Source organism: Hetaerina americana, unplaced genomic scaffold, assembly GCF_022747635.1.
Source record: "Hetaerina americana unplaced genomic scaffold, ioHetAmer1.1.p SCAF_7, whole genome shotgun sequence".
In the NCBI taxonomy this organism is placed as follows: Eukaryota; Metazoa; Arthropoda; class Insecta; order Odonata; family Calopterygidae; genus Hetaerina; species Hetaerina americana.
In genome coordinates, this window is record NW_027287316.1 from 74,193,417 (window position 1) to 74,219,883 (window position 26,467).

General features: G+C 38.5%; 1 protein-coding gene across 1 annotated transcript in view; it reads right to left on the bottom strand.

Moving 5' to 3' along the window:
- The window catches only part of LOC139696725 (LHFPL tetraspan subfamily member 6 protein-like), a 964,114-nt gene that overhangs the window by 122,448 nt on the left and 815,199 nt on the right, over nt 1–26,467 (bottom strand). Inside the window, exon 6 of the mRNA XM_071595561.1 lies at nt 20,359–20,457. Within this exon, the coding sequence (XP_071451662.1) occupies nt 20,359–20,457 (99 nt within the window). The remainder of the gene's footprint in view (nt 1–20,358; nt 20,458–26,467) is intronic.

Here is a 26,467-nt window from a genome sequence, read left to right on the forward strand (position 1 = left end):
TTGGTCTCGGCTCATTTGGTGAACGCCATTCACTTGCCTGATGTCTGGATTGCGTGTCGTACTCATAAACCCACGTCTCGTCTCCAGTAATGATCCTTTTGATGAATGTGGGATCGGATTCAGCCTCGCAAATCATGTCTTTTGCGACGTCAACACGGTCTCTTTTTTGCATGAAATTGAGGTCTTTTGGCACCAACTTTGCTGCTACACGACGGAAACCCAAATCATTAACCACAATGTCTTGGGCGGATCCATAGGCAATGTTCAAGTCCTCCGCTATTTCTCTGATGGTTAATTTGCGGTTATTGACCAACATTTCTTTTACTTTATCAATTTTTTCACCGACTTTCGATGTCGATGGTCTGCCACTGCGTTCATCATCTTCGATTGACTCACGACCACTTCTGAACCGCTCGTGCCACTGGTAAACGACCGTTTTTTTTAGAGAATCGTTGCCGAAACACTTTTCCAACATTTCCAACGTCCGTGCGCCACTAAATCCGTTTTTTACGCAAAATTTAATACAAGTTCGTTGTTGCAAATTTAAATCCATTTCTGAAATTGTAAAAAATCGCCAACACACACAGAGATAGATGTACTCTTGGCTACGTAACTTTTGCAAATGTCAAGTTATGACACTAAGATTTAAAGGGAATATCAACAACAGATGTACCAATTTAACAAAAAAAACAGAACTCAAATCGGAACGATGGGAGCGCCACACGGTGGTTATTCCGGGAACTTTTTGATCAAGGTAGTAACAATTTCAGGGCGTTAAAATCATTCCCTTAGACCGGGATTCGAACCCAGATCCCTCGATATCGCGATCCCCCCAAAATTTCGAAGTGGAAGAGAGCTTAACTGGTTAAAGTACTCGGCCGGAGTTCGAGGGATCCGGATTCGAATTCCGGTCAAGGTGAATGATTTTTTCCTCTCTGAAATTCTTGCATTGTGATGCACGTAGTATAGCGGCTGACTCCGTTGAAAGTTAATGTCGCGGCATCTCCCACAGTTTCTTGGAATTCGAAGTACTCATATTTGTAATTTTTCAACAAAATAGTCAATTTCCATTCCATGTTCAGAAAATATTGGATAACGTCCATTTTGAAGTTTAGCGAGTATAAGTAAATATGCAACATTCTTCCCATTGCGCGAAAGCGCTCCAGAATGGGCAACACCAAGATTTTCAAATGAAATCGATTTCAATTTTCGATAACTCCCTATGAAATAATACTTAATGATAAGTAGCCATGGTATAATATTTTTATGTCATTGCGGAGTGATAAACAGCTATCGTATCACAAATGAGACGTTTTTTTTATCATCATTCGGATGTATTTTAATCATAGGAGAGAAAATAAGCACCATAAGAACCTCTTCAAAATTATGAAGTTTGCTTTTTCGAAGCATATTATTTTGATTTAAGATTTAAATGGCTGAAGGTCAATTACTTAAAAAATACATTATAATTAACATTATTTATTTTATTTATTTATTTATTTATTTATTCAGTATAAGTCCGAAAACAGCACATTTAGGCCTTTACATAGAACTATTAACAACGATAACAATGTCACATTTACAAACACCCAAGCCCTAGATGGAGGGAAACTCACCCAGGCGGGAATCGAACCCGCGACCCTTGGCATGGCAGACGAGGACGTTACCCCGCCGCCACCGGGGCCGGCAGTGAATTAATCAATTAGTGAATTGATTAAGATTAGGTTTTCCCAGATACATAAAAACAATGCAATTCCGCTAAATGATACATATTTTCCACATCCACGACCATGGTCCCATCACTGTGCGGAACCATCCGGTCACCTGATTGTGTCAAACCATGAGACCATGGAACCATGTTCGCGGAAGTAAATAAAAATTCGTAAAAAAGCACAGTGTTTATTTGACTGCTTGAAGAAATATATCCACCGATTAACCGCTGGAACATCGTCATGCAGAGGCAGATTTTGTATGGATCCAGAAAAATAACTACACATTATCTCGGTCTCTCATGGCGGAAGAATTGCTATAATTAATACGTTGACATGTACATGAAGGTACTCATAATACTAAAATAAAACCCCAAGCAATCTGTTTTATAGGAAAAACATATTTCAGCTCCATATACCTTCGAAAGCCCTCGACTGCCCCCCAAAATGGTAAATCATTCCACCATCCCTCGCTTCTTCTTCCGACTTCGCTTAATCAACATTAATCCACTGATCAGAGCCTTGAGCATGCCAATGCCCCTCTGATACATGTATTATCATAATCAAAGAGTTTAATCATGTAATTATTTACCCATATTATTACAACAACTTTAACATAATGCAGTTCGTGAAAAAACCTTCTAGTGTGGTTAATATGTATTGAGGAATATCGAGACGAACTCAAATGGAACTAATTGGCTTGTATCCTAATTGGTTAGGCAATTTTAAATACACGTGTGAATTGAATTGGCCTACATTCCCATAAATCTCGCGCAGGATGTGAGACACGCGACTGTTTTGACCGCAGTGGACGCCAAAACAGCCCGTTAAATACCTACCTGCTTTCTTATGAAATCCTTACGTTTTTTTACTTAATGATGCAAAAAATAAGCACATTTCGGATTGCCAAAAATATCGATTTCATTTACCAATCTTTTGCAGTGAATTTTCTTCCTTCGTACGAAAAATATTGATGCTTAATGCAATGCAATGACTAGTGTGAAAAAACTCTCGATGCCACAGAAGGAATAAAACATGTTTATTAAATTTTAAAGGGTTCCTGATGCCGTGAGAGCTTCATAGTAGTTTCAAATAAAATTACTTTTCCTTTGGAGAATGCATGAACTGAATTTAAGAACGAGCGTCCATTTACTCTAACTTGAGGACAAGGTGGACACTCGTGAGAGTAAGCAGGAATCCAATATCCTTTTTTTCTGCAATTAGTCTTATAAAACAAGATGAGGGACACCTTTTGTTCAAATTTTACCTGGATGAGTGCCAGCGGATGAAAACCCCAGTAGGGGGTGAACAAAAGGAACGAATTTTCATTACTATTATGGTTGATCGCTGAACCTTACCACAAACGAGATGACACACATTAATGGCTACAACACATGAGCACATCTATGAGGTGAATACTTCACGGATGCAGAATTTTGCCAAGCTTATGTGTAAAAATAAGTTATACGTAAGAGCGTTTGTAATTAGTTTCCGCTTCATTAAATTTCTCTCTGAGCATGTTTCACTTCAGTGACACGATAATAACGAAGTTTTTAATACTCAAATCACATTAAACAAGATTGTTAATGTCTATAAATGGCTCGACAAGTATTTTGAAGTTTATTAACGCAGAAATATGTGCATTTTATGAGAAAATTATCTTTCTGTACTGACGTGATGCAATTGTTTCATGATGTACTTAAACATAACAACAAACTAACTAGTTCTTTTGTATTTCTGCTCATAAATATCACATTTTAAAAATTTTTGGGGAAAAAAGAGAATAATTCCTCCAATTTATGTTTCATGACGAATGCTTCGCATAATTTCAAATTCCTTCACACTACCACTAACTGATTAAATATTTTGCGGTTCATTGACGTCGAAAGGTTGACACTAAGGATCGTCGCGTCTAGATTAGATCTTCGTCTTGATTTTGACGCGGAGAATTGACTTATTAGTCCAACGTCGGTTAATTCTAAAAACTGTCAAGTTGACATCAGGCTTCAGGGTAACTGCAAATTGCAAAAGATAATGGAAATAAAAAGTCAACGATCTGAATAGAATTTATCAAAAAACGATAATTGCTTTGACCACTGAAATATTCGTCTCTCGCCAACATACCAGTAATATTGGACAAAAATAAAACTGAGATATGTTCATTCTGTGGTAGTCTCTAACTATTAATTAAAATAATAATTTGCTATAATTTCTGTTTATAATGACACAGAGCAATACTCCATTTTAGGGCATTTATTCTATGTTGACAAATTTCAAACGTGCCCATCAACTTCTCAAATTTTATTACATTGAAAATGCTTCGACGGAAATAATATTTTACTATTCAATTACGCATTATAATAGACTATAAAATAATTTTTTTTGTATACGAAGGCAATGGAGTAACGTTCGTAAAATTAGTCATATAATTAACTCCTAAATCTCTTCAACAAAGTAGATTTTACATATGTTGTTCCGTCATAAATAGACAACTTTTCTTTAACTTATTCTCATAGAAGAGAGGACATACTGTAATAGAGAGACCACAATTCAGGCTTAGAAAATATTTCCTAGGTAATGCATTAAAATGTTTGCATAAAATAGATATTATAATAGTTACTTAATGTAATTTTACTGTTCTGAAATGAATTTTTTGAACTGAAAAACATATTTTTATAAAGAAAGAATGTGTACATGGAGTTTAGGTAAAACTTATTAAACTATTCTATTGTTATTATATTATATCCTTCACTGATTTGTGAGCAAAATATAAGAGAAAAAATAAATATCGTAAATAATTACACTAGATCATATGAATTGATGTTTAAAAAATAAATACCTTTAAGAATCTTATTAGATTGTTTTTAAGCGGAGCAATACGATTGTGCTATTTGTTCTTAACCGTATATAATCAACATTAACTCTGTTTTGATCGCTAGCATTAAAGTCCTTTCTACCGCAGGTGTTTAAATGAGACAGCAGCGCACAGCTCTATAGAAACTATTCCTCCCGGTTTCACAACAGGGAGAACTAACGTGCCTTGGGAACAATAAAGATACACTTGAGTGCCTACGTTAAAGGGATTTATTCATTTAAGATTCAACAGGGCTACTAAATCTGTTATAGAAAAAGAGAGTCTCGCATGTGATGTTACAGTATTTTGTTCACGAAGCAAGGAACACACGATGTGAGTAGACTGATGCAACCGTGAGTTGAGCCATTGTCGCAGGGGATTGGTGTGTCTAGAGGGAAGGGCGAAATAAAGGAAGATGGATACCTTCAGGCAACCAACATATCTTCGGTAGTATTGGGGCGTCCATTGGTGGGAAGCGTTCACTGAGGGGGAGGAACGGTGCATCTCTGTTCCGGAGACAATCGCTCCCTTCCCCCCGTCAGCCCCTCTCCCTTAGGGTTTTCGAGTTTGTGGACTGGATGCCGCTTAAATCATCACCTCGGTAGTTCGCAAAGGGGGTGCACGTTGACAGGGGGGGGATTAGACGAACCCCGCGTTAATGGGCAGGAATGTATCGCATCGCAGGCCACAACGGAATCATAAATCGTCACGGCTGCACCTGCTATCCGGATTAGTCCAATCTCGATGCCATACTACTCCATTGTTCAACTTGAGATTTTGAGACATTAGCGTCCGCGGTTTCTTGATGTCACCATCACGTCATCTCTTAAGTACCCCGGCTTCAATTCCCTGTCCTAATGAAAAAAATCAACGCGTTTAACTTTGATTGAGTGTGAAAATGAATAATATATGAAATTAAGATTAGATAAATGTTACACAATATATAGACGTTGCGATGCCCAGGAAATATTTTTATTCCAGGTTAACGACACCGCAGGATCTTCAGATATGTTAGAGTTTAGTAAAAATGAGCAAAGTCTGCACGTTGTGACACTTTCCGAACGTAATAAATAAAATTTTACAATTACTCGGCCTCAACGATCTCTAATTTGTCAGGATTTTTTTAAAAACTTTATTACAATTATGTTTATGTAAACGATGATTTAAAATATAAAGATGTTGATATTGTGACCAGCTTAAAAATGTCAGTAGCTCATGTAACCATAAGCACTTTAAGGATATCGTCCAAACTTTGTTTCACTATCATTAATGAGTGGCCTATCGGTCAATTTGGGTAGGCTGGGGATATAGTGGGTGATTCGCCGCATAAGCACTGCTACATCTTTAAGCCCCACACGACACGGCGCCATATAAATATCCTAAAACCCTGAATCGCAATTCAACTCCTCATAAATCCTGCTTCCTTCTAATCCGTCCTCCGTATTTACTCTTTTTCCTGCTTCCATTTCGTTTACCCAATACCTTCAGCTAGAACATAGTCTTCAACATACTATTGTCACTCATTCTATATGCCCTGCATCAACTTGTTTTTTCCAATTTCTCCCAATTATTTTTTCAATTCACCTCACTCATGCCAAGATATTTATTATCGTAGAGTGTATTATTTATAATACACTCTACGATTTCAGCCTTTACTCCGTGGAAGTATTTAGTACGGACATTAAAAAATGTAGTACTTTTACACACACTTTATTTTGAGATACAATGCGTTTAACCGGCTTTCGGCATGATATCAAAAGTTACATTAACTATAACGTTTTCTAAGTAATTCATTTTTTCCATCTTCTTTTTCTTATCCATATCCCTAATCTTATACGAGTACGAACTCACGAACGGACGAACTCGTACATCATCAAAATACTTTAAACTATTATATCACAATACGGACAGTGAGTAATTAAGATCCAAATTCTTAAATCGTAAGCGATTTAAATACGTACATAAATATATAAAAATATATAAATAATACTGATGATCAATTTGCACCCTTATGAAGCGATAAAATGTCTTCCTGAAGAGTTTGCAAAATATAACATGTAGAAGTCATTGAAAATATGACACACACATAACTCAATATTTGTAACGAGCAACATTTAACCCCGCATGAGGAAAATAACTTTTATTCCTGGAGAGGAATGAGAAATAAAGTTCCCCAGGAAAGATTACGTAGTATTACACTTGGTGATTTGCAATGAGCAGTACAACCAATCATCTGATATAAGGGAATCACAATCTCCTTGAGAATTTATTGTAAGCGACATGATTTTCTACCCTACATTTTCCTTTCCCGTCAAATAGTAATTTTAATAATAACAATAAATAATAATAATAACTGGAAGGTAAGAAAACAAGACATTTAATTATAAAAGCGCTCCCATGTTTCCTCACGTGAAGAAATCCGATAACTATTTCCATTTTGAAATACATTTCGATCAGTGGAATACATTTAACATTTAGTAAAGTTTTTGTTCTTTGAAAAGATAATTTTCGTAGGGGTATGCGGACCTTTTTTTTCAAAAAATCGCACTGGAGTTTCTGGAGAGACATCCCGCACCCCGACCATTGTTTTGCCTGACCACACGATCCTGCATAATGCATTAATCTCTATTCCATTGCTCGTGCCATTCCCTTTAAAACCACCACCACCCTTCACCGTACACCGCACCCCGCGCGTGCTGCCGCCGCCGGGGCGACCCGCACCGCTCCTAATAGAGCTTTGTCCTCCCTATAGAGACGCTGGGGATCGCACCACGTTCAATGCGGATTTCCGCCCTCGCACCTTTTGAGTCCCGTGCCTCCCTCCCCATCTCGTTCTTCCCTTCCCTCCAAGGGGGAATCGGGGGTAGTACCCCCTTCCCCTTCCGTCCGCTGGAAATGGGGCGTCCGTGCGAGGGGTGATGCGAATATGTGAGGGTTTTACGTTCCTCGTCCATTTCCATTGCTTCGTAGGGTGGACGTTCTATATCCGTCCGAGCTCTTTCTTTTTTTACTTTCGCTGAAATCATCAACCTGCCTTAAATTGGACGTTGTTTTTTTTTTTTTTTTTTTTTTTACCCTCCTGGTCGGTTGCCGAAAGGTTTCCTTTTGCTTTGAAAATTGCATTTACGTTTGATTTGCCAATTTGCTCAAATGAAGCTTCATGTTTGCCATTCGTACTAAACAAACAAAGGCCAAACTTGGGATATAAAGGGTGCAACGATTGGTAATTTTTTTGTTGCCCTTTTCCTCACAGGAAACCATAGAATACAGTGTTTTCAGGCATTTTCTACTTCTCGTAAATAATGCGTAAACGCTTTTTAAAACATTTTAGTTTATTATTTCATTGTTGGTATTACGAGGGTTGCTTTTTATATTTGCAGCCTAATAATGAAAAGTCAGTATCTGATTGTTCAAATTTGCTTTATTGTTTTTCGAAGCATCCTCCATGATAATCAATGCACTTTTGCATGCGATCCAACCAATTTCCCTAACACTTTTTTCACTTCGATTGAGATACCTCCAAAATATGGTTTTCGAATGCATCAACGGCTTCTTCAGACGCCGAAAAACGTTGGCCGCGCAGTTTTTCTTGATAAACGGGAATAAAAAGAAGCCATGTGGTGCTTAATCAGTTGCTGTATGGAGGAAGACTCATCAATTCGACGTTTTGGCCAGTCAAATAGGTATGAGTTGTTTCAGCCGATCTGTGAGAGCTTGCATTGTCATGATGAAGAATTATCATTCGTTGCCGCCTCTTTTATCGTATTTCACCAAGCACTTCTAGGAAACAAATGCTCGTGTACCATTCAGAATTCACGGTACTACGTTACTCTAACGGTACAATTGCCGCATGCCCAGTTATTCTGAAGAAACCCGCGATCATTTGCTTCGGTGTGCTTCGTGCACGAATCACTTTAGTCGGATTTGGCTCACTGTAAGCAACGCAAGTTATGATCAAACAACAAAATGTTCTGCAGAAAGCGTTAAAAGGGTCAAACTTTCAGATGGAAAGGTCAGATGGCGCCTAAAGCACTTGGTGTTGTCAAGGCTCCAAATATAAATAGCAACCCTAGTATATACATATATATTCACACCTTTTAGGAATATTGATTGAATTCAAATGATTTTTAATCGGAGACACTACATTAGTCACTAAATTAAAGAATCTAACGATCAAAAGTGTTCCATGAACTTCACCAATACTGATGGTATTTCTAAGCTTCGATGTAAATAACCTCTTTGTTAATTCAAAGTTGAACAACAACCTCATATTTGTTCTTTTTTCGTTTTATGTTCATTTGGTTTATCTTCATACTTTTTGTACATGTGTATATTAACTTTGTGTGCAATTGAACACAAGTGCTCCCTATGCAATTGTTCCCGGCTCAACTTTGAGGAAATTCATGTTATTAAATTAAGATGATGCTTAAGCTTTGTAAATGTGTCTGATGATGGCGCTTGAGCGTTGAAACTAGTTGTAAAAGAATAAAGGACAGTCGAAAGATACATTGTATTCTGCATTTAATTTACAAATGCTCCCACCTAGTTAGAAGCCAACTAGTAAAAAATATATTTACTTGAAACATCCCCTCTGAATGCGACATTTATGTACAACTTTACCATTTTTCCATTGGACCAAAATATCTTTTCCTACAATTTAATTATTACATGAGTTAATTCCGGAATTGATTCAATAACATAATCTTATAATAGTCTTCCATAAATAATTTTAAATCGCTAAAATTAAAAAAATTCAATCAGCACATACGTTCTTGAACGTGTTTCTTCGTTGGCTAAAGAGAGAAAATTAAATGGTGCCCAAATATCGGGGTGATTCCATTCAACAAGGATACCTAAATACTTGTCAGTAAGTTACTCGATTTTGGAAGGTGGTAAGTTAACCTTGTACGCTTCCGGGTTGTGACAGCAGGGTACCGGAGTAAAATTCCGCTGTGGTCTCAAACCTGTCAGCTACATGCAGTGTGTGGGGCTTTCCCGGTACAAGAACTATATGAAAAACCACATTTATGACAGCAAAAAGGACTCCCTTCGCTCTACCCTGAATATGTGCATTTGATATGCCAGGGGGTTTAGAAGAAATTAGCCCAAACTGTCCAAACGTCACCGATTAATCCTAATTTTGGATTAATGATTAGGGTTTCCATGAAAATATCAAAAGTTAACATCACTTCATCGTGCAGACATTTAAAATGTATATTATAGTTTCCAAAGAAACTGCGGGAGATGCCGCAACAGTGACTTTTAACGGAGTCATCCACTAATGTGCATTTCAATGCAACAATTTGAGTGTAAAAATCATTCGCCTTGACTGAGATCCCAGTCAAGGCGAATGATTTTTACACTCAAATTGTTGCATTGAGAGGTTTTTATTAGTGTTTAGTGCAGCGTCTTTTAAAAGAGGGTTCCGAGGTTAAAAATGCAAATTACTGAATCCAATAAAATCAGAAGATTCTCCAAATGACGGAAAGACGGTGACGTACTCAACCTCGGTTGTTCGGGGCGTGATTTTATGAAATCGATTCGTTTCATAATGACAAAATATAACTTCGTAATGATAAAATACTGTTTAATTACAAAGATTTATTTTTTCATTGTCTAATTTAATTTGCGGTACTGACTAGAAAAAAACGAGCGCAATCGAATTTGAATAATGAGAGCACCTTCACACCTCTCAATTATGGCCAAGGTGAACTGTTAAATAAATCATTGGTACATCTACCGAGTAACAAAAATGTACTAAGGAGTACTTCATTCATTGATTCGTATAATATTGTAGGACCTTTTATCAGTAAAATAAGACGTTAGCAGATGTAAAATTATGCATAAGAAATATGTATGCATATATGTAAATGTAAAATATGTATGTATAGATGCAGGAAGGTATTCGTATACATATATGTATGTATGTATAGATGTATGTATGTATAGACTTATGTATAGATGTATGTATTACCCTGTCTGCAACCCTCAAAAACTTGTACGTATTAAGGAAAATAATATACTTTAATTATTCTCACGAAGACATTCATTTACGAAAACAGGAAGGTAACATTGGCATCAAGTAAAATTATGTCTACATGAATGACCCTATTCAAGAATGACCTAACATTTTAAAAGTAAAAACCACAGCCGGCACGAAAATCGCTGCAAGTTTATCTACACGTTTGCATGACGTACCTAACGGTAAGTCCAACGCTACGATTGAAGTCTACCAGATGTTAGTCATGTATGTCACATAAAAAAGACCTAAGGATTGAAAATATTAACATTTTACTTATAAAATAATACATTTTCTGCTGAACGTATGAGAACCTTGAACAGTGATAGTTATTTGGGCAGGTGACCGACAGACGAGGGATCGCCATTAGGGATCAGTAGATGCTTTGGTATTGGTAGGATGTTCTGAAAATGTAGGGATGGTGGAGAGAAACTCGTAGTCAGCATGAACGATAGAAACGATGAGTTCCATTCTGAATGATAGAAACCATGAGTTCCAAAATTGAACGTCTTGCTCGACGGACGGCGAACTCAGCTGATGTAATCTCAACTTACGATCCCAAATAGAGATATGGATGTCATTGAAAGATCCATCAACATCCGGGATTTTGAATCTGGACTTTTAGGGTGGGAAACCAATATATTAGCAATCGCACCATCCCGATCCCCCTGTTAGGATTTTGCCACAAATACATTTTTCCGTCGACTAATGAAAAGCCTCTGATTTAAAATAAGTAGCAGTATTGGAAATTTCAATGTAGGAATTTGAGTAATACCCAATAAAAGTTTAAAAAAATATCTACAGTGAAATCAGTCTTGCTGATTGATGCTTGGCTAGTCCCATTCGTTATCGTTCGTTAGCATTTCTCAGTCCACAATCAACAAATATAACGCAATACTTACGTCATTTTTCACAAAAGAATACAGACGCAGGCAGCTATGACTATTTTTTAAGTCAGGCAAACACGAAATTTAGATGGCTAAGTGGATCGAGAATTTAAATGAACAATTGTTGAAAATGGGGCAATCAAAATTGGAATGGGTACAAGGGATACTTAATCGTAGCCCACTTATTATAATTTATCATCACTGCAATTCATTGTTTATCCAATACTACCGTTGAGAGAAAACCGTGGATAAATAATAGATATCCACGATACGTTAAATTATAGATAACGCGACACATTACGCTCCATGCATGATTTATTACTTTCGCGTGTTTTAGTGTGGACGGAGCCGCAATCCGAAACTGTCCCACTTGCCCCTTCGGACTTCGACGATAGTAAAATAAAAATATCGTCTGAATCAGCAATCAGTTAGTTGATGAATGACGCAGGCGCTTTCGTCCCAAATTCCCTCCCCAAATGGCAATGAAATGACCCGACAGCGACGGCGGTCCCGTTGCCCTCCGCGCGGAGAGAGTTCGCACGGAGTTCGACGCGAGAGTTTTACAGTTCGCTGTTATCGGGAATCGATCCCTTTTAACTTTTACGCGGTACTGGTTCCCCACCTCCGGGCATCGCAACGGTCACCGGGGTGGAAGGAATTAAAGAGAAACAACCGGCCAACCGTTGAGCAAATGGACCGAACGGGAACGAGAGGATGGAAATCGAAGCCTGGAATCGGAAACTGGAAATTTTTGTCAATGCAGTTTGTTCCGCTCAATGTAATCACTTTATCTACTTAATTTTCCGTCATAAAAGAAACACCTGCTTGTAAAACGCTCCCTAAATTTGGAATAAATAAGTAATCCCTTATGCGAACAATTATGGTCAAAGAACCACTGAAACACGTAGCTCACACAATGACTGTAGTATTTGTATCTCATATATTTAAAGTAATAATTATTTTAATTCGCTAGGGCAACGAGCGTGGGGGTGGGATACGCATTAAAGGTATAGTGAGAGAGTGCTGCGCAGTTTGGAAGTGTTGTTAGACGCAAATTTTATTAATATATTCTGTTACAAATTAATTATTCACAGATGAAAATAATATCTTACTCACTATTATCAATTGAGAAGTAGAGTTTTATTGCTATAATAATAATGAGACCACCAGTTGCTAGTGACCCCTAATTTAAAACTAACAGGCATTGATCTCATACGAGAGTGAATGTGATCAGTGAACTCCTTTGGAGAGTCACCGCGGTTTGCGAGTCGCATGACATTGTATCTAGCCCCAAGACCCTAAATTAATCGGTAGAATTAAATTTTTACGCCTCGTTCATTCGGACTGTGACCCTTCAGAGTTTGAGAGATTGTCAGCGTTCCGCGGAAAGGTGAGAAAAAGTGAATTCATTTGGGTTCAATCGAATTGTATTTTTCCATGACAATTGAATTAAAGACACAACAAATGTCTTCATTAAGAATAAAACTTTCGCGCATTGAATAAATAGTGAAGCCCTTTCGATGAGGTCTAATAGAGTCAACTATTATGTGAAAGACCTTTTTCCCTAACGGTGAATTTGATAATCAACCTCTCTTACAAAACGTAATTAAATTGAGCGCGTAGAGTACCTGTGATGATAATGATGACGACAAACAATGCTCAAATTGTAGATAGAGCGTTCATACGGGCAACCTCGTTGAAACGGTCCGTCTCTGTTGTGGCAAAATTCAATCAATTATACAGTGGCAACAATATTCCAAATGAAGATTTTATCCGTAATGAGGAATCCACAATAATATGATAACACATGGCGCAAAATAAAATTAAGATTTCGTCCAACCTGTCACAGTTTGATGGCAATTATCTAACGGAAAAAAATAACCATGATGCAGTTACAGTATCTATGATTTCATTTTAAACAATATTCTGTTCTCTTCATCAACTTCGTCTGCTTTCCTCTATAACATCAATAAGGGGCATGCTTTAGTCTCTGCAACAAGAAACACCCTTATAAATTAAGATTTTACATAAGAAACACCTTAAAAAAAATTCTGTTAACCTAGGTAGCTCGTTGATAAAAATGGGGAAGTCAGCGTAAAAATAGGCTGAAAGGTTTTTGATGTCTTGGGAAAAATTTTAAATAAATTCTTATATTTTAAAGTACCTAGCGTTGAACCTCGTCAAGAAACAAAATTAGGGAAGGGGACGTCTGAAATATCCTTCCCCAGGCCAACCGCTCCTTGCTTAGGGATCACTCAATTTTCAACTCGAAGACCCCACCCACCCACTTCCCCGCGAGAGAAGGCCTTCTCCCTCCGACGTCCGTTTACCGTCGTCCCCACTCTCCTTTCCTCTTCCTCCACAAATCTCTCCATCCCCCAACCACGGCTGTCCCTCCTCCTGGCAGTGGACGGTGAGGAAAGGCGGCGGGCGATGGGGATGGAGAATCTACCTGGAGAGGGGCAAAGGACGACGAGGAGGATCAACCCGGGAGATAGGGGGAGAGGGGAGCTTAGTGTTTCTAACTTGGCCATATCGATTTCGCCTTGAGGGTAAGGGGGAGGAGAAAAGGAGTGGGAGAGATACAGAGAGGTGGGCGGGGCTGCGGGAGGTTTTGGGACATCTTCCATCCTCAATTCCCGAGCAAGCGGATCCGGAGAAAATCTTGGCAGTCGGCGGCGAACCCTTTCGGGGTTTAGGTGGGAGGGATCAGGCGACCTACCGCCGCCGTCGTAGGGGAGGAATAATTCCCAACCCTCTCGATTTGGGAAGGATACGGCGCTTCCCACACACACACGTGCACCGCGCGGGGGTGTGGGTGGATTTCAGGAGTGGTGGGGGAGGGACGGAGGAGTTTCTTCCACCCCCACCTCATCTCATTTTCCGTCCCCCGCGGATCCGGGGGCGATTGTGTCTAATTTATTTAATTGCCCCACGTTTTGGCGATTCAATGAGCCGGGCTGAATCTCTCCACTCCTCCCCACCTGATAGCATCGGGGTTGAAATTTATATGGACCCAGGATTCCAAAGGTTGCTTTCATAGATCGACCGTTCCAAGCAAAATGAAGAGAGATACCTCCATTAGGATGAAGGAAAGTTTACGAAACACTAAAGGGTGTGCCAAGCAAAAAAATCTACCAATTCCTCGTTCAATGAACGAAAAGGGGAGATGATATTCCCAATTAGAACTCAGGTCGAATCAACCTAGCTTGTGTTGAATCGTCACTTGAAAGATTTAACTTTCGAACTGATTGAAATACGAAGAAAAATCTATCCTATTCATCACACAACACAATGCAACAGTTTCAAAATCTAAAAATCATTCGCCTGATTTTTAAATTTTTGTATTGTAATACGCGTTACCAAATTTCCTTGAATTTGTCATTATACAACATTGTGAATAAACAGAATTACTCTTTGCGGAACGTCATAGCATTGGGAAGAAACATCACTTTTCTTCTCGTACGCTTAACATTATTAAAATTAGAAGTAGTAGTTTAAGGGTTTAAAGTAATTGATAGATAGACTGGAAAGAATTACACGACCTTCTAGTCTTCTGAAGAAGAATAACTTGTGCAGCGACGCGCAACGTACATTTCTTTTACTTTCCATTAAATCACACTTAAGTTCCACATACATCAGACCTCCTTCGTTCTATCCAAAATTCGAATTCCTTTCATCCTTGTTTATCTAACATTCTCTATTCAGTTAATATCTTCAATAACCGTCACCGCAAAATATCTTCTAAATTCACCTAATTCTTAAGCATTAGAATTTACCATTATACATTAATTTTTTCACTTCTAATGCTTGATGCTTCGTTTTTTCTCATTGTTCATTTTTATTCCTCAAACATAGTCTATTTTTTTCAATTCAAAAACCGACTTCAACCTTTGCGAAATCTTTTTCTGCAAAGACGAATCCAGGTTATCGAATTCGCCCCAAGACGACCATTTAAGCATACAGTATCCAAATTGGATACTTTCGAATGGAATTCATTTTTTGAAAGGAGCCTCTCGAGAAGGTAGGAATCGAAAATGAATAAGGCACTGATCCAGATCAATGACTTCATCCCAGATTCGCAATGATGAAACCAAGGAAACATGATGATACTGAAAATAAACTTACTCTCCTCTCCAAAGGATTCATTCCACTATTACAATTAGCTCTTCCGAAATTTTATTCTAAAATAAACGATTGGGTTTCACCAACTCAAAACTACAGGAAAATCTAAAAGCAGCTGGTTATCATATGCCTCGAGCGTGTCAGATGAAGTGGTATACTGAATTACGTACCATAATGGAGGAATGATTTGTGGAATACCCAAGAGGGGAAGAGAATGGGGTTGCCAGACAAGGGCCACATTAGAGGAAATTAGAGCACAGTCTTTCCTCCGTACCCCTTAAAGGAGTCGAATGTATCTCATTTTCATTGCATTGAAACGGATATTAGATATTCATATATGGAACTGAGGCGAAGGACAATCGGAGGGAGGAGCACATCTTCAATCCCTGAAGAGGGTTATAAGGGGGTGTAGTCCCTTTGTTCACGTGGTGCACGTAAACCCAGATACGGCGGAAAAGTAAACACAGCAATCCATCGCCCGAGACAAGACGGTAAGCCTTGATGCGGTCGGATGCCCTGTTCCAACGGTGCAAAACGTAATACCGTGCGGGGGTAGCAGTACCGCATTCGGTTCATTCCATCTCCTTTTCTCTCACGTGCACGCTCGAATAAGCAGAAAATTTGACCTCCTTGGCCGTCGGTTTTCACGTGGTGGGAATATTACACTGTCAGGAGGAGTAGCGGAGGATTGCTGGTTGGTTTTGGGGATGGAAGAAAGATGCTGCGGGAAATGCCCCAATGCAGTCGTCACCGGGAATGTGTTTGGGTCTCCATGGAGAGGGCTAGACTCGAAACTACGTCGGAAATTGAAAGAATCAAAAACTGGTAAAGGAAAGTTGAAATTCAATAATGCATGAATAATGAATTTTTCCAAATGTGAAACTCGATTATGAGTAAAATTACGAGCACTGGTTCATCATCGAATTAATAAATCTATCGCATTATTTGTTCCAACTATTAATCTTATGACCAAACTACTTATTTAAATCAAAGATATACAGCGTCAAAATCCACCATTATGTTTTTTTAGACGAAATATTTGGCAAATGCTACAAATATTTCTGTGCTGAACACATACGTCAATTAATAAAAGGTTTGAGCATGGCGCTGTAATAAACCTACAGGAACCTTTAGTGTAGAAGTAAGGCAGGAAAATTGTACGCTATTCTTTATCCAGAATATTCGTTACAGAATAATCATACAAATCTTGAAATAAAATTCTTTTCAACGGTAATACCATTTCGAAATGTGTCTCAATGAGTTTCTTTTGCCCTTCATTAAATACATCGTAAGCTATCAAAGACTGGTCACGAAAAAGTCAAGTTTTCCGGGGAACAGTACGTAAAATATACTTACATGTAATCTCACTATCCGCGAACATGGTTTATTAGTCATAATCATAAGTGGCTAGGAATGATTTGAATAAATTCAATCTAAACCCAATGCCGTACTTTATCTTTATCTATTCTACTTCTTATTTTACCACCACTTGTTACTCCTAGACCTAATATAACATTATCAGTATTTAAACCTCGCCATTTCCTCTATTTATGCCAATGAATAAGATATATTTTTCGTCGTAAATGTATTCCTAGGGTCTTTTCTTAATTTGTTACTCTTATAAATTCTTTTCCCGGGGCATATCTTTAATTGTTCTTTCCCATTAACATATTTATATCTTTACTCAATATCCGTCCTGCAGAATAACTATATTAGGGTAGATATTTAGAGTCACAAAACACTCAAGTACCAGGTGTAGGCGGAACATTCACCCGTGGGGAATCGAACCCACGACCTATAGCACAGTTGGTGAGGGCGTTGACATATATTATCGTGGCAGCTGGTACTTGATTGCTGGACTACTGATTTTTACATTTTTTCAGATTTTCCAGTTGTCGACGACTCTAAAGTTCCTATATAATTGCGGAATTCTATAGCTTTGCTATGCCTATTTGTCATAAGTCATGTCCATAGCATTCATTCCAAGATTACCATGAGAGATGACGTAAATTTACAACTGCTTTTGGGGTAAGCGTGTTGCTTTTGACAAGATAAGAATTTGAGAATCACTACACTTCTATACTCTATATTCGAACTAAAACAACTATTTAGACTCTGAAAATGAAAGCTGAAGTCCATTCTGATTCGCCAAAAACAGTGCGTGACATTCAGTAGAAATCACATCGACAGTATTCGATAGCCTCTCTGAAGTTGCTCGTGACAAAGGAAACATTTAAAAGGTGTTCGATCTCTACAACAGTGTCCGGGAAGTAGTGTAACATGCTATTTCATTTTCAAATGAACACAGTAAGACATTTTAAGCAACTATTTCGAAATGAATAAAAAAATACAAATTATTTGCTCCAATTCACATTTTTGACGGGCGCCGGGATATTTTTAAGCAATTCTCTCTCAAATCTTGTAAACAAAGGCTTCTACGACAACGAAACTCCGATCTATTTTCAAGTAAATATTGGAGGCTCATTTTAGAGGGGCAAAATTCTAAAATAAAATGAGTAAAAATTTTCCAATTAAATCCAAATTTCTTTGCTGTCATGAGGAAGTCGTTGGGAAATCGAATGCTGTAAGTAACGAGCTCGCATAGTTCACGTTAGATGCGCGCAAAAATGTAATTTACGCACAAAAACACAAAGAAACAAGGACCAAGGTCCCTCGCTCACAAAAAATGTGACATGTCCAAAATATACCCGCTCCCTGAACGCTCCATGGCGTACACTACTTTAATAAAAAAAAATCAAAACGGCTTCAATAGGGTACATTCAACAAATTCAGGTGAGATGAAGTGGAAGTTCGTCATTATGAGAAAATAAAATTAGCACTTTTCCACAAGTTTATCTGGATCGTACTGCGCCCTTCGGTTAACAGAACCATCATTAGTTACCATGATCAAGACATGCCAATAAGGATACTCAAACTGTAATACATTCTTAAAATTGGCTCTATGGTACAAAATTTCAACGTGATACAAAGAAATATAAAAATATGTAAGATTCGTAAAGATGATGGCTCCAATAATGGGGTTGGGAGAAGATTGACGTTATATTTTTTCGTTTGCCGAATTACAGGCATAGAAATTAGGCTAATGACGGTGTTATCCTCACTAGCAGTATTTATTTTTTGCAATTATCCAAACTCTCATCCAGAATAAATAAACCGGAAAGCGAGTAATTAACTCTCTCCGATTATCTATTGATGCGAAGCATAGGACGCTGAATGATGATCGCTCAGATTACGCTTACACTCATTGAATGCACAACCACGCTGTGATAGAAATGGCAATTTTAAAAATGCGATTCACCTTCGATCTAACACTCCTTGATTGTGTAATGTTTGTGCGCTCCCGTGTCGCTTCGTGCTAGACGAGCGGGCCGATTTCCAATTCAAGCATCAAGCCGCGCGTAACCTCGTCGCAATCGAGATTGCTTGCTCCGGTAGATCAGCATGATTTCTGCCTTCAGTCAATTGATTCAAGAGGAGGATGAAGGAATGCCTCTGGGTTGTCCTAACAGAATTTTCTCATTGTTTTCGTAGCGTAGAATTAAGCCGCGAACGATTTAAACCGATCTTGTTTTTCCCTCCGGTGCCATCTCCTTAACCGAAGGCTGGCCATTAGGTAATCCACTTTTCCCAATACTGTATGAATCGGAAAAGTTCTCTTTACTCCGTAATGCCTGTCTACGTTAAGGGATGGCAGCTCGTACTACCCAATCCTCACTAGGTTTCCGCTTCTCCATCGTTATGGTCCGCAGATTTATGCTATTAGAGTACCACGTAATGTGGAATAAATATTCTTTTTCGAATGGATTTGCCATTCTCCCTTACTTCCTCCATTATAAATATTAAAAAGAACATCTTAATTTGGTGTTGCATATTCGCATTCTCATGAGCGACCACCCACTTCTCGAATTATAGTAATCCTCTAGGAAATGTGATCTTAAGCTTTCTTGATTCAGAATCACAAAGTAAGATTATTACTTCCCCATTATCTTTCCAACAGTTCCTCAGCTATTCCGTAGGTACGCCTTTCGAGAGGAAGCGTTTGAGTTTTATGTTCCTAAAATATTTACTCGTGATAGTTGAAGAATAATCAACACCACCTGGAAAGTGAACTACGAATTAGAAATTTGTCAGCAATGAAAATAGTGGATTTCCTACTTATATAAACAGTTTCAGCCTGCTAGTTTTGATAAGAGACAATACTATTACGATTATGTGAAATGAATGATGAACCCAATTGGATTTTATCGATGATTTCTAGATAATTTTATTTCGACCATGATGTGCTTTTCACTAAAACTAACTTTAGTTCCTCCTTCCTTCACATTGAAAATTATCAAGTACCTAAACTATACACGTATCTACTGATATCGTAGGGAGATGAATGAAAAGTTAATTTATTTTTCCCTCTTTTTATGGACTCAATAATTACATTTCATTAAAGTGTTTTTACACGCAAATTAAATTTAGGAGTATTTATATTCCTAATTTTGCAAACAGCTCTTAAATGCAATTAATTATTCCATCGAAAATTACCGAAGAATCAACATACCTATTAATCCGTGTCGGTGTTTACATGTTTCATAAAATAAAACGATAAAAAAATAAAACGAAGTGGTTAAATTCGAGCCAATGGAAAATTTCGTAAAAATTTGTAAAAGTGAAAGCTTATCCAAATAAGCCTCCCGGTACGATAAAAATTAGGATTGAAAACGTACTACACAGACAAATATTTGAAAAACTCACCAAGATCGTAGATTCCGGAAGTGTTCCCACAGGATTCTTTCACTTCCCTGTTGTCCCAGCCAATTGGGTATAGAGCTGCCCCACCAGCAACGAGGATAGCTGGAAATTAAAAACAGGTAGGCATTATTTTTGCAGCACTAAAATATAGAAATTAGACTCATCGTCTGTATGATTGCACCAAGTTGAATATTTCTATTCGGTAGTTATAACGCAAATCGATTTTTCATGTTAAAAATCTAGTAAATGAATTATGACCTGTTCCATTGGAAATTATGTGAGGAGTATTGGCCGTAAAGTCATCCGTGAGCCGAATTTAATGCAAAATAGACAGATATATGAATAACAGAAGTTTATCAAATACAAATCAAGGGAGTTAACCAAATCTCTAGCTAAAGCAAGGCAGGCAACTAAATATCTAGTGAGATGCAATGCACTTTCTCTGTAACCGAATCGACCAGTCAGTCGAATTTCACAACGGTAACTGTTCGCGAAAGTTGAAACTTGGAATGATGAGAATATATTTTGTCAAAGAGAATAAATACACGTCACTGAACGTCATCTGCACCGTTCTGTTCTCACATAAGTAGATGTTAAGAGTTGCAAAAAGAACAGGATAAAAAGATATTGCGAGAATAAATCGCCCAGAATAGCTACGCGCCTTTCTTCTCTTATATTTTCAGTTTTCGCATTTCCTTTAAGATTTTGTGTGTAAGCCTTTGAGCCTGGTTAGACTTCCAAGTTTCTTACGTATGCCATAATCAACGCTCCTTCCTCCGCGGAATCACTTGTTAGCCCGACGATACTCCACGCAGGTTGAGAAGCAGGTCGAGGGGGACCTTTAATCAAGGGACCAGTCCGGATAGAACTTTGATCCCAATCCGGGCATTCCTTCTTTACCGCTCCCTGCCCGCCTTCTCCTCATCTCCCGCTCCCTTATGCACTCTCCACTTCCTTTACTACCTCTTTCAAATCCCATCCTGCTCAGGGATTGCGTTCCGGACGCGAAGGCGCCGAAGGTGTGACCTGCGTTATTCGGCAACCCTGGCGGCTGCAACGGGAATGGGCCCGGGTCATAAATATTCATGCAATTGTGCATGTGGGCCCCGCGGGGGACTCTACCCACTCCCCCCATCATCTATCAGTATTTGGAAGCCTACCGCGTTTGCGCAGCTTGCCAATCCGCGCCCTCCCCCCAGTCCCCTCTCATCTACCACCGCACGGAAAACTTTCCGTCATTCAGTACGGATGTGTCCTTTTGTGCAACTTTCCTTAAACTCAGCACCGAAAGAGCATTATCTGTTTCTCTACGCATTTGACTGGTCAAATCCTATGCTCTCAGTATTCTTTTACGCGGTGTGGACACAACTAAAGATCAAACACAAACGTCAGGATTACTCATAGGTGTTATTTATTTATCGTAGTCAACCGTTTAAGGTAGTTGTTGAATTGAAACACAGATCAAGCCACCGCTACGCTTCTACGACTAGATACGACTCCATTTATCACCATAAAATGCATGTGTATATATATGTATATATATACACATGCATTTTATATATATTTTATTTTATATATATATATATATATATATATATATATATATATATATATATATATATAAACACACATATGTTTTTGGATGATTTATTGCATTTTATGGTGATAAGCGGAGTCGTATCTAGTCGTAGAAGCGTAGCGGTATATAGATATATAATATATATATATATATATATGTATATATATATATGTATATATATATATAAATATCAGAGATGATAGGGACCTGATATAGAGTAGGATGATGGATTTTGTGTTTTGTTAGGAGTATAAAATGTTTGTTTGGCAGTTTTGTCCATCCAAAAACCTACCTTAACCGCTAGACTACCTTGATTTATATATATATATATATATATATATATATATATATATATATATATATATATATATATATATATATATATATATATATATATATATGCACACTATGAGAGAGTGGACCTTTAAGTCCGCTCCCCGTACTTGTTAAAAATTGAAGTCAAACGTGAACAAGAACGACAAAACAAGTAATGGTTAAAAATCTTACGTGATCCTTAAGGAGTAGGCACTACAGTATTACTCAGGGCAGTCGATTAAATAAAAATCATGCTATTGATCTCTAGTACATTTTGGCTCGCAACCGAAAGAAGAATGAGTGCTATTGAGAGTCGGGGGCACAAAACGATTCTCTTTCTCTCTCTCAGTTCAGGACCAGCGTTATAAAATTCCAGAGTTCGCCGGGGGCTGTAAAGGAAAGGAGGCGAGGGTGGTCGAGGGGGCGGAGGGAATTGCGCCGATCGACCAGGTTTGATGACTCGCAGTTCGTTTCTTTTTTCCTGCCCACGGGCACGTTCGATGATGAAAAGAGTGGTGTAATTCAATGGTCTCATGACCTAAGAGGGGCCTATCTTCTTCGCGAAGATGGTTTTACGACCTAGATTGCAGGCAATGGAAGTTTACCGGAGATGGCACTTATGACGTTTCAAAACAGTGGACTGCAAGAATATCCGAAAAACATGGTTAATTTTCCAATGAATTCAGTGCAAAACGGTTTTAAAAGAGATTTATACGAGTAAAACTAATTTTCAAGAAATAGACCATAGTGAAGCGGCAAAAAGTTTAAAATACGTTTAAAAAATTCTATAAAACGGGTGTTTGAAGTTAAAAAAAGAAAGAATTCCTCCCACTTTTTTCTATAGTTTTTCGGAAATGGCACAATATGGTTTGGTGCATAGAAGAATGATGCCTGTAGCAATCGTGAGACTCAAGTACAGTCATTAGATTGTATTAAGATATGCTGGATTCAATGCTAATCATTCTATGTTTATATTAATGGATTCCAGTAATATTTTACTTACTGTTCTCATGGTTAACATATTTGCGGGAAATACCGCGATGGAGTCATCAGCGGATGCACACCGAAAATGAAAGAATTCCACAGTGTAAGATCATTCATCCCGGTCAAGGCGTCAAAGGTCACACTATCAAACTGTGGAATTCCTGAATTTTTGTTTTTCTTATGATTTCATATGACTGGCTAAGACATGGATAAATCTGAATATTTCCAATGCCCTCGTCAACTGTTCACAACCTGAGTCCTAGTTATCGAAATAATTGGCCATAATTTATCAGGGTTACACATGCTTTAATGTACAGTGTTTTGCTCTTGCTCTTAGAAACGACGTCAACTATCATTTCATTTGAAATTTTTAACTAATCTAAATTCATGAGATTACCACGTGCTACAAATATCTAATAAGGTAATAAGGGAAATAAGATTCCTCTTGTACTCAAATTGTGATAGAAAAATCATCAACCTCTTTTTAAATTAATAATATGTGCACCCTATCTTTTTTCCAATTTTAGATTACTGTAACTTGGTTTGCAGTGACTTAACCCGATTGAGCAAATACAAAATATATGAACAGTTAAATTAATTTGAGTCATTTCGATTTATAAAATGTATCCTGCCGCTCCAGTGGAAAATCAAACCTTATGCTTGATTCATATTTAAGCTTCAAAGGTACGACCATATATCGTAGCTCAAGACTTGGTTGATCCCAACTGGCAAACCTTTGAAAGGCAATATTTCCTGGATTTTTTCCTTGTCTCTCTTACCCGCAATCGGAACCCTGAATACCTGTACAATTTTACCATCCAGACATACGTTTCAAACAAGTTAATCCCTTTTCATACAAACTTTATTTGTACAAAACAATCTCATGAAAATGTTTATCTTAATTCTTTCATTATTACAACCTCAAAATGTTGAAACTCCCTACCATCCCAAATGTGAAATTATACTCGTATTTTACCAATTTGCAATACACTGCTGATGAATTTTTAAAATACTCTCTTCTCTGTATGACATTTTCACATAATTATAATCATTAGTTTGTTCTATATCTTTGCCTATGGTTCTTATTTCCATTTTTCTCAATTAATTGTTGACAATGTCAGTTGTTTAAATCACTGCGTGACGTTTAATTTAATTTCTTTTCAACTTGGATTATGGCAAAACATTATTTATCCTCTCCTCAGTGAAATGTTTTGATATTCACCGCAATTGTAAAAACTTAAAATATATTATATAAACATAAATATAAATTATGATAAATACGAGTCGAAAGATAAAAATAAAAAATCAACCGAGATCTTTGTTGCTTTAATTCCCCTCAAAGGCATTCCCATAATCCGTGAGTTATTAAATTTTTCCGGAATAGTTCCAATGGTCTTATTTCCTAAATATTTCAAACTGGTAGGGATTTTTTTCAATAGTAGTAATAGTAACCAACGACGACAAAATAGTGACGCCGTGACAAGAGCAAATACGACAGTGACCGACGCTCAGACTTGGTATGCTGGTTGGTTAAAAATCACTTAAGACCACAGCTATTACCTCCGTACTCTTGAATCTAAAGAATGATCCTAGGATTCGTTTCGCAAGTATATTCTCACCCCATACCCGAGAATTTAAACGCGCAGGTAGAAGGGAATGGAGGAGGACAGAGGCTGGCTTCTTACCCCTCCACTGAGATCTTACGAGGCTAAGTGAGTTACTCCCCACACACCCCCTCCCAACCCTCTCTCCCTCCACCTTCCGGAGCAATGCAATTCCGTCGAAAATTCGTGAAATTGAATGTGCCCAACCGCTCGAGTCTGGAATAATTTTCCCCCGGAATCATTCGCTACACTTTAAACTCTTCCCCCACCCTTCCTCCCCCTTGTCTCACACCCTCTAACGTCCACCACCAGCCTCCAGCCGCCAGCCTCAGGACCCGCGGAATTCCAAAAGCGTCGCCTCCCAATCTCCCACCCACCCACCCTCCCTTCCTCTCCAAATGATTCCACTACATTCCCTCGACCCATTCTCAGCGCTCGGCTCCCCTCCTTTTACACCCCCTCCCTCGTAAAACAGTTTCCGATTAAGAAATTTCCCTCCTCTCCCATGGATTTCTGCCTCTCTCTCTCTCTTTCACACGAGAGGAACCAAGGCGATGAGCTCATCTGTGATCCCTTTAATAGGAACGACGGGGAGATGGGAAGAGGGGGAGGTGGGTGGTTGGGGATCCGATGAAATTTCCACCCGAGGAAGCCGACTTCCTCTAAGCTCGTACACACACACACATTCCCACACGCAGACACGTGGTGGGTTGAGTGAGAACACAAGAGCCGGAGGGGCGTCCCTCTTTCCGTACTGCATTAAACCGCTACACCCGAAAGGGGTAATGACAAAAGAGAGGGTTGTTTTGCGGCGGGAGAGGAAAGGGATGGGTACTTCGCGAGCGGGCGTGAAGATTATTCGCGAGGCTTTGGAGGACCTCTGTGCAGAAGGTGTCTTATCTCCAGTAGTTCGGTTTGGAGGGAGTTATGGGTTCCTTAAGCCGCTTTGGGGGGTTAGGCGTGAGATTTGCGATGATGACATCGCATCCGTTCGTAAAAATGCCCATGAAATGGATTTGCGGAGGAAACTATTGAATCTGAATGGACGAATAAAATCCATCGGGAGGAAACAAAGACACAGACGGGGACTCCATTGGAAGAAGAATATTTCAGGGACGCATAAATGCGACGTATGTAATAGCATAAACGTTTCAATAGCACGTAAGCCCAACGGCGCTCAATATTTGCAAAATACAATTGTTTTATCGCGATGAGTTCTTCGAGTGAAATATGAACATCCCTATGCAACAATTTCAGAGTGTAAAAATCATTCGCCTAGACTGGGAGAGTTTAAGAGGAGGTAGCTTAAGTGGCTAAAGCACTCGACCGGATATTGAGGGATCTGGGTTCGTGTCCCAGTCAAGGCGAATGATTTTTACACTCTGAAATTGTTGCATTGAAATGCACATTAGCGGATGACTCCGTTAAAAGTTACTGTTGATGCATCTCCCGCAGTTTTCTTTGGAATGAACATCCCTCATTATTTTCCTGTGGCGATGATTTTCCAATAAAGTTACAGAAAATTGAAGACATTCTATTCCTGATGCACTTATTTATGCACGGATTGCAATGAATGCATGTGTATGCGAATGAGGGTGAGTGAGATAGTGCATTAAAAAACAGCGTCCGA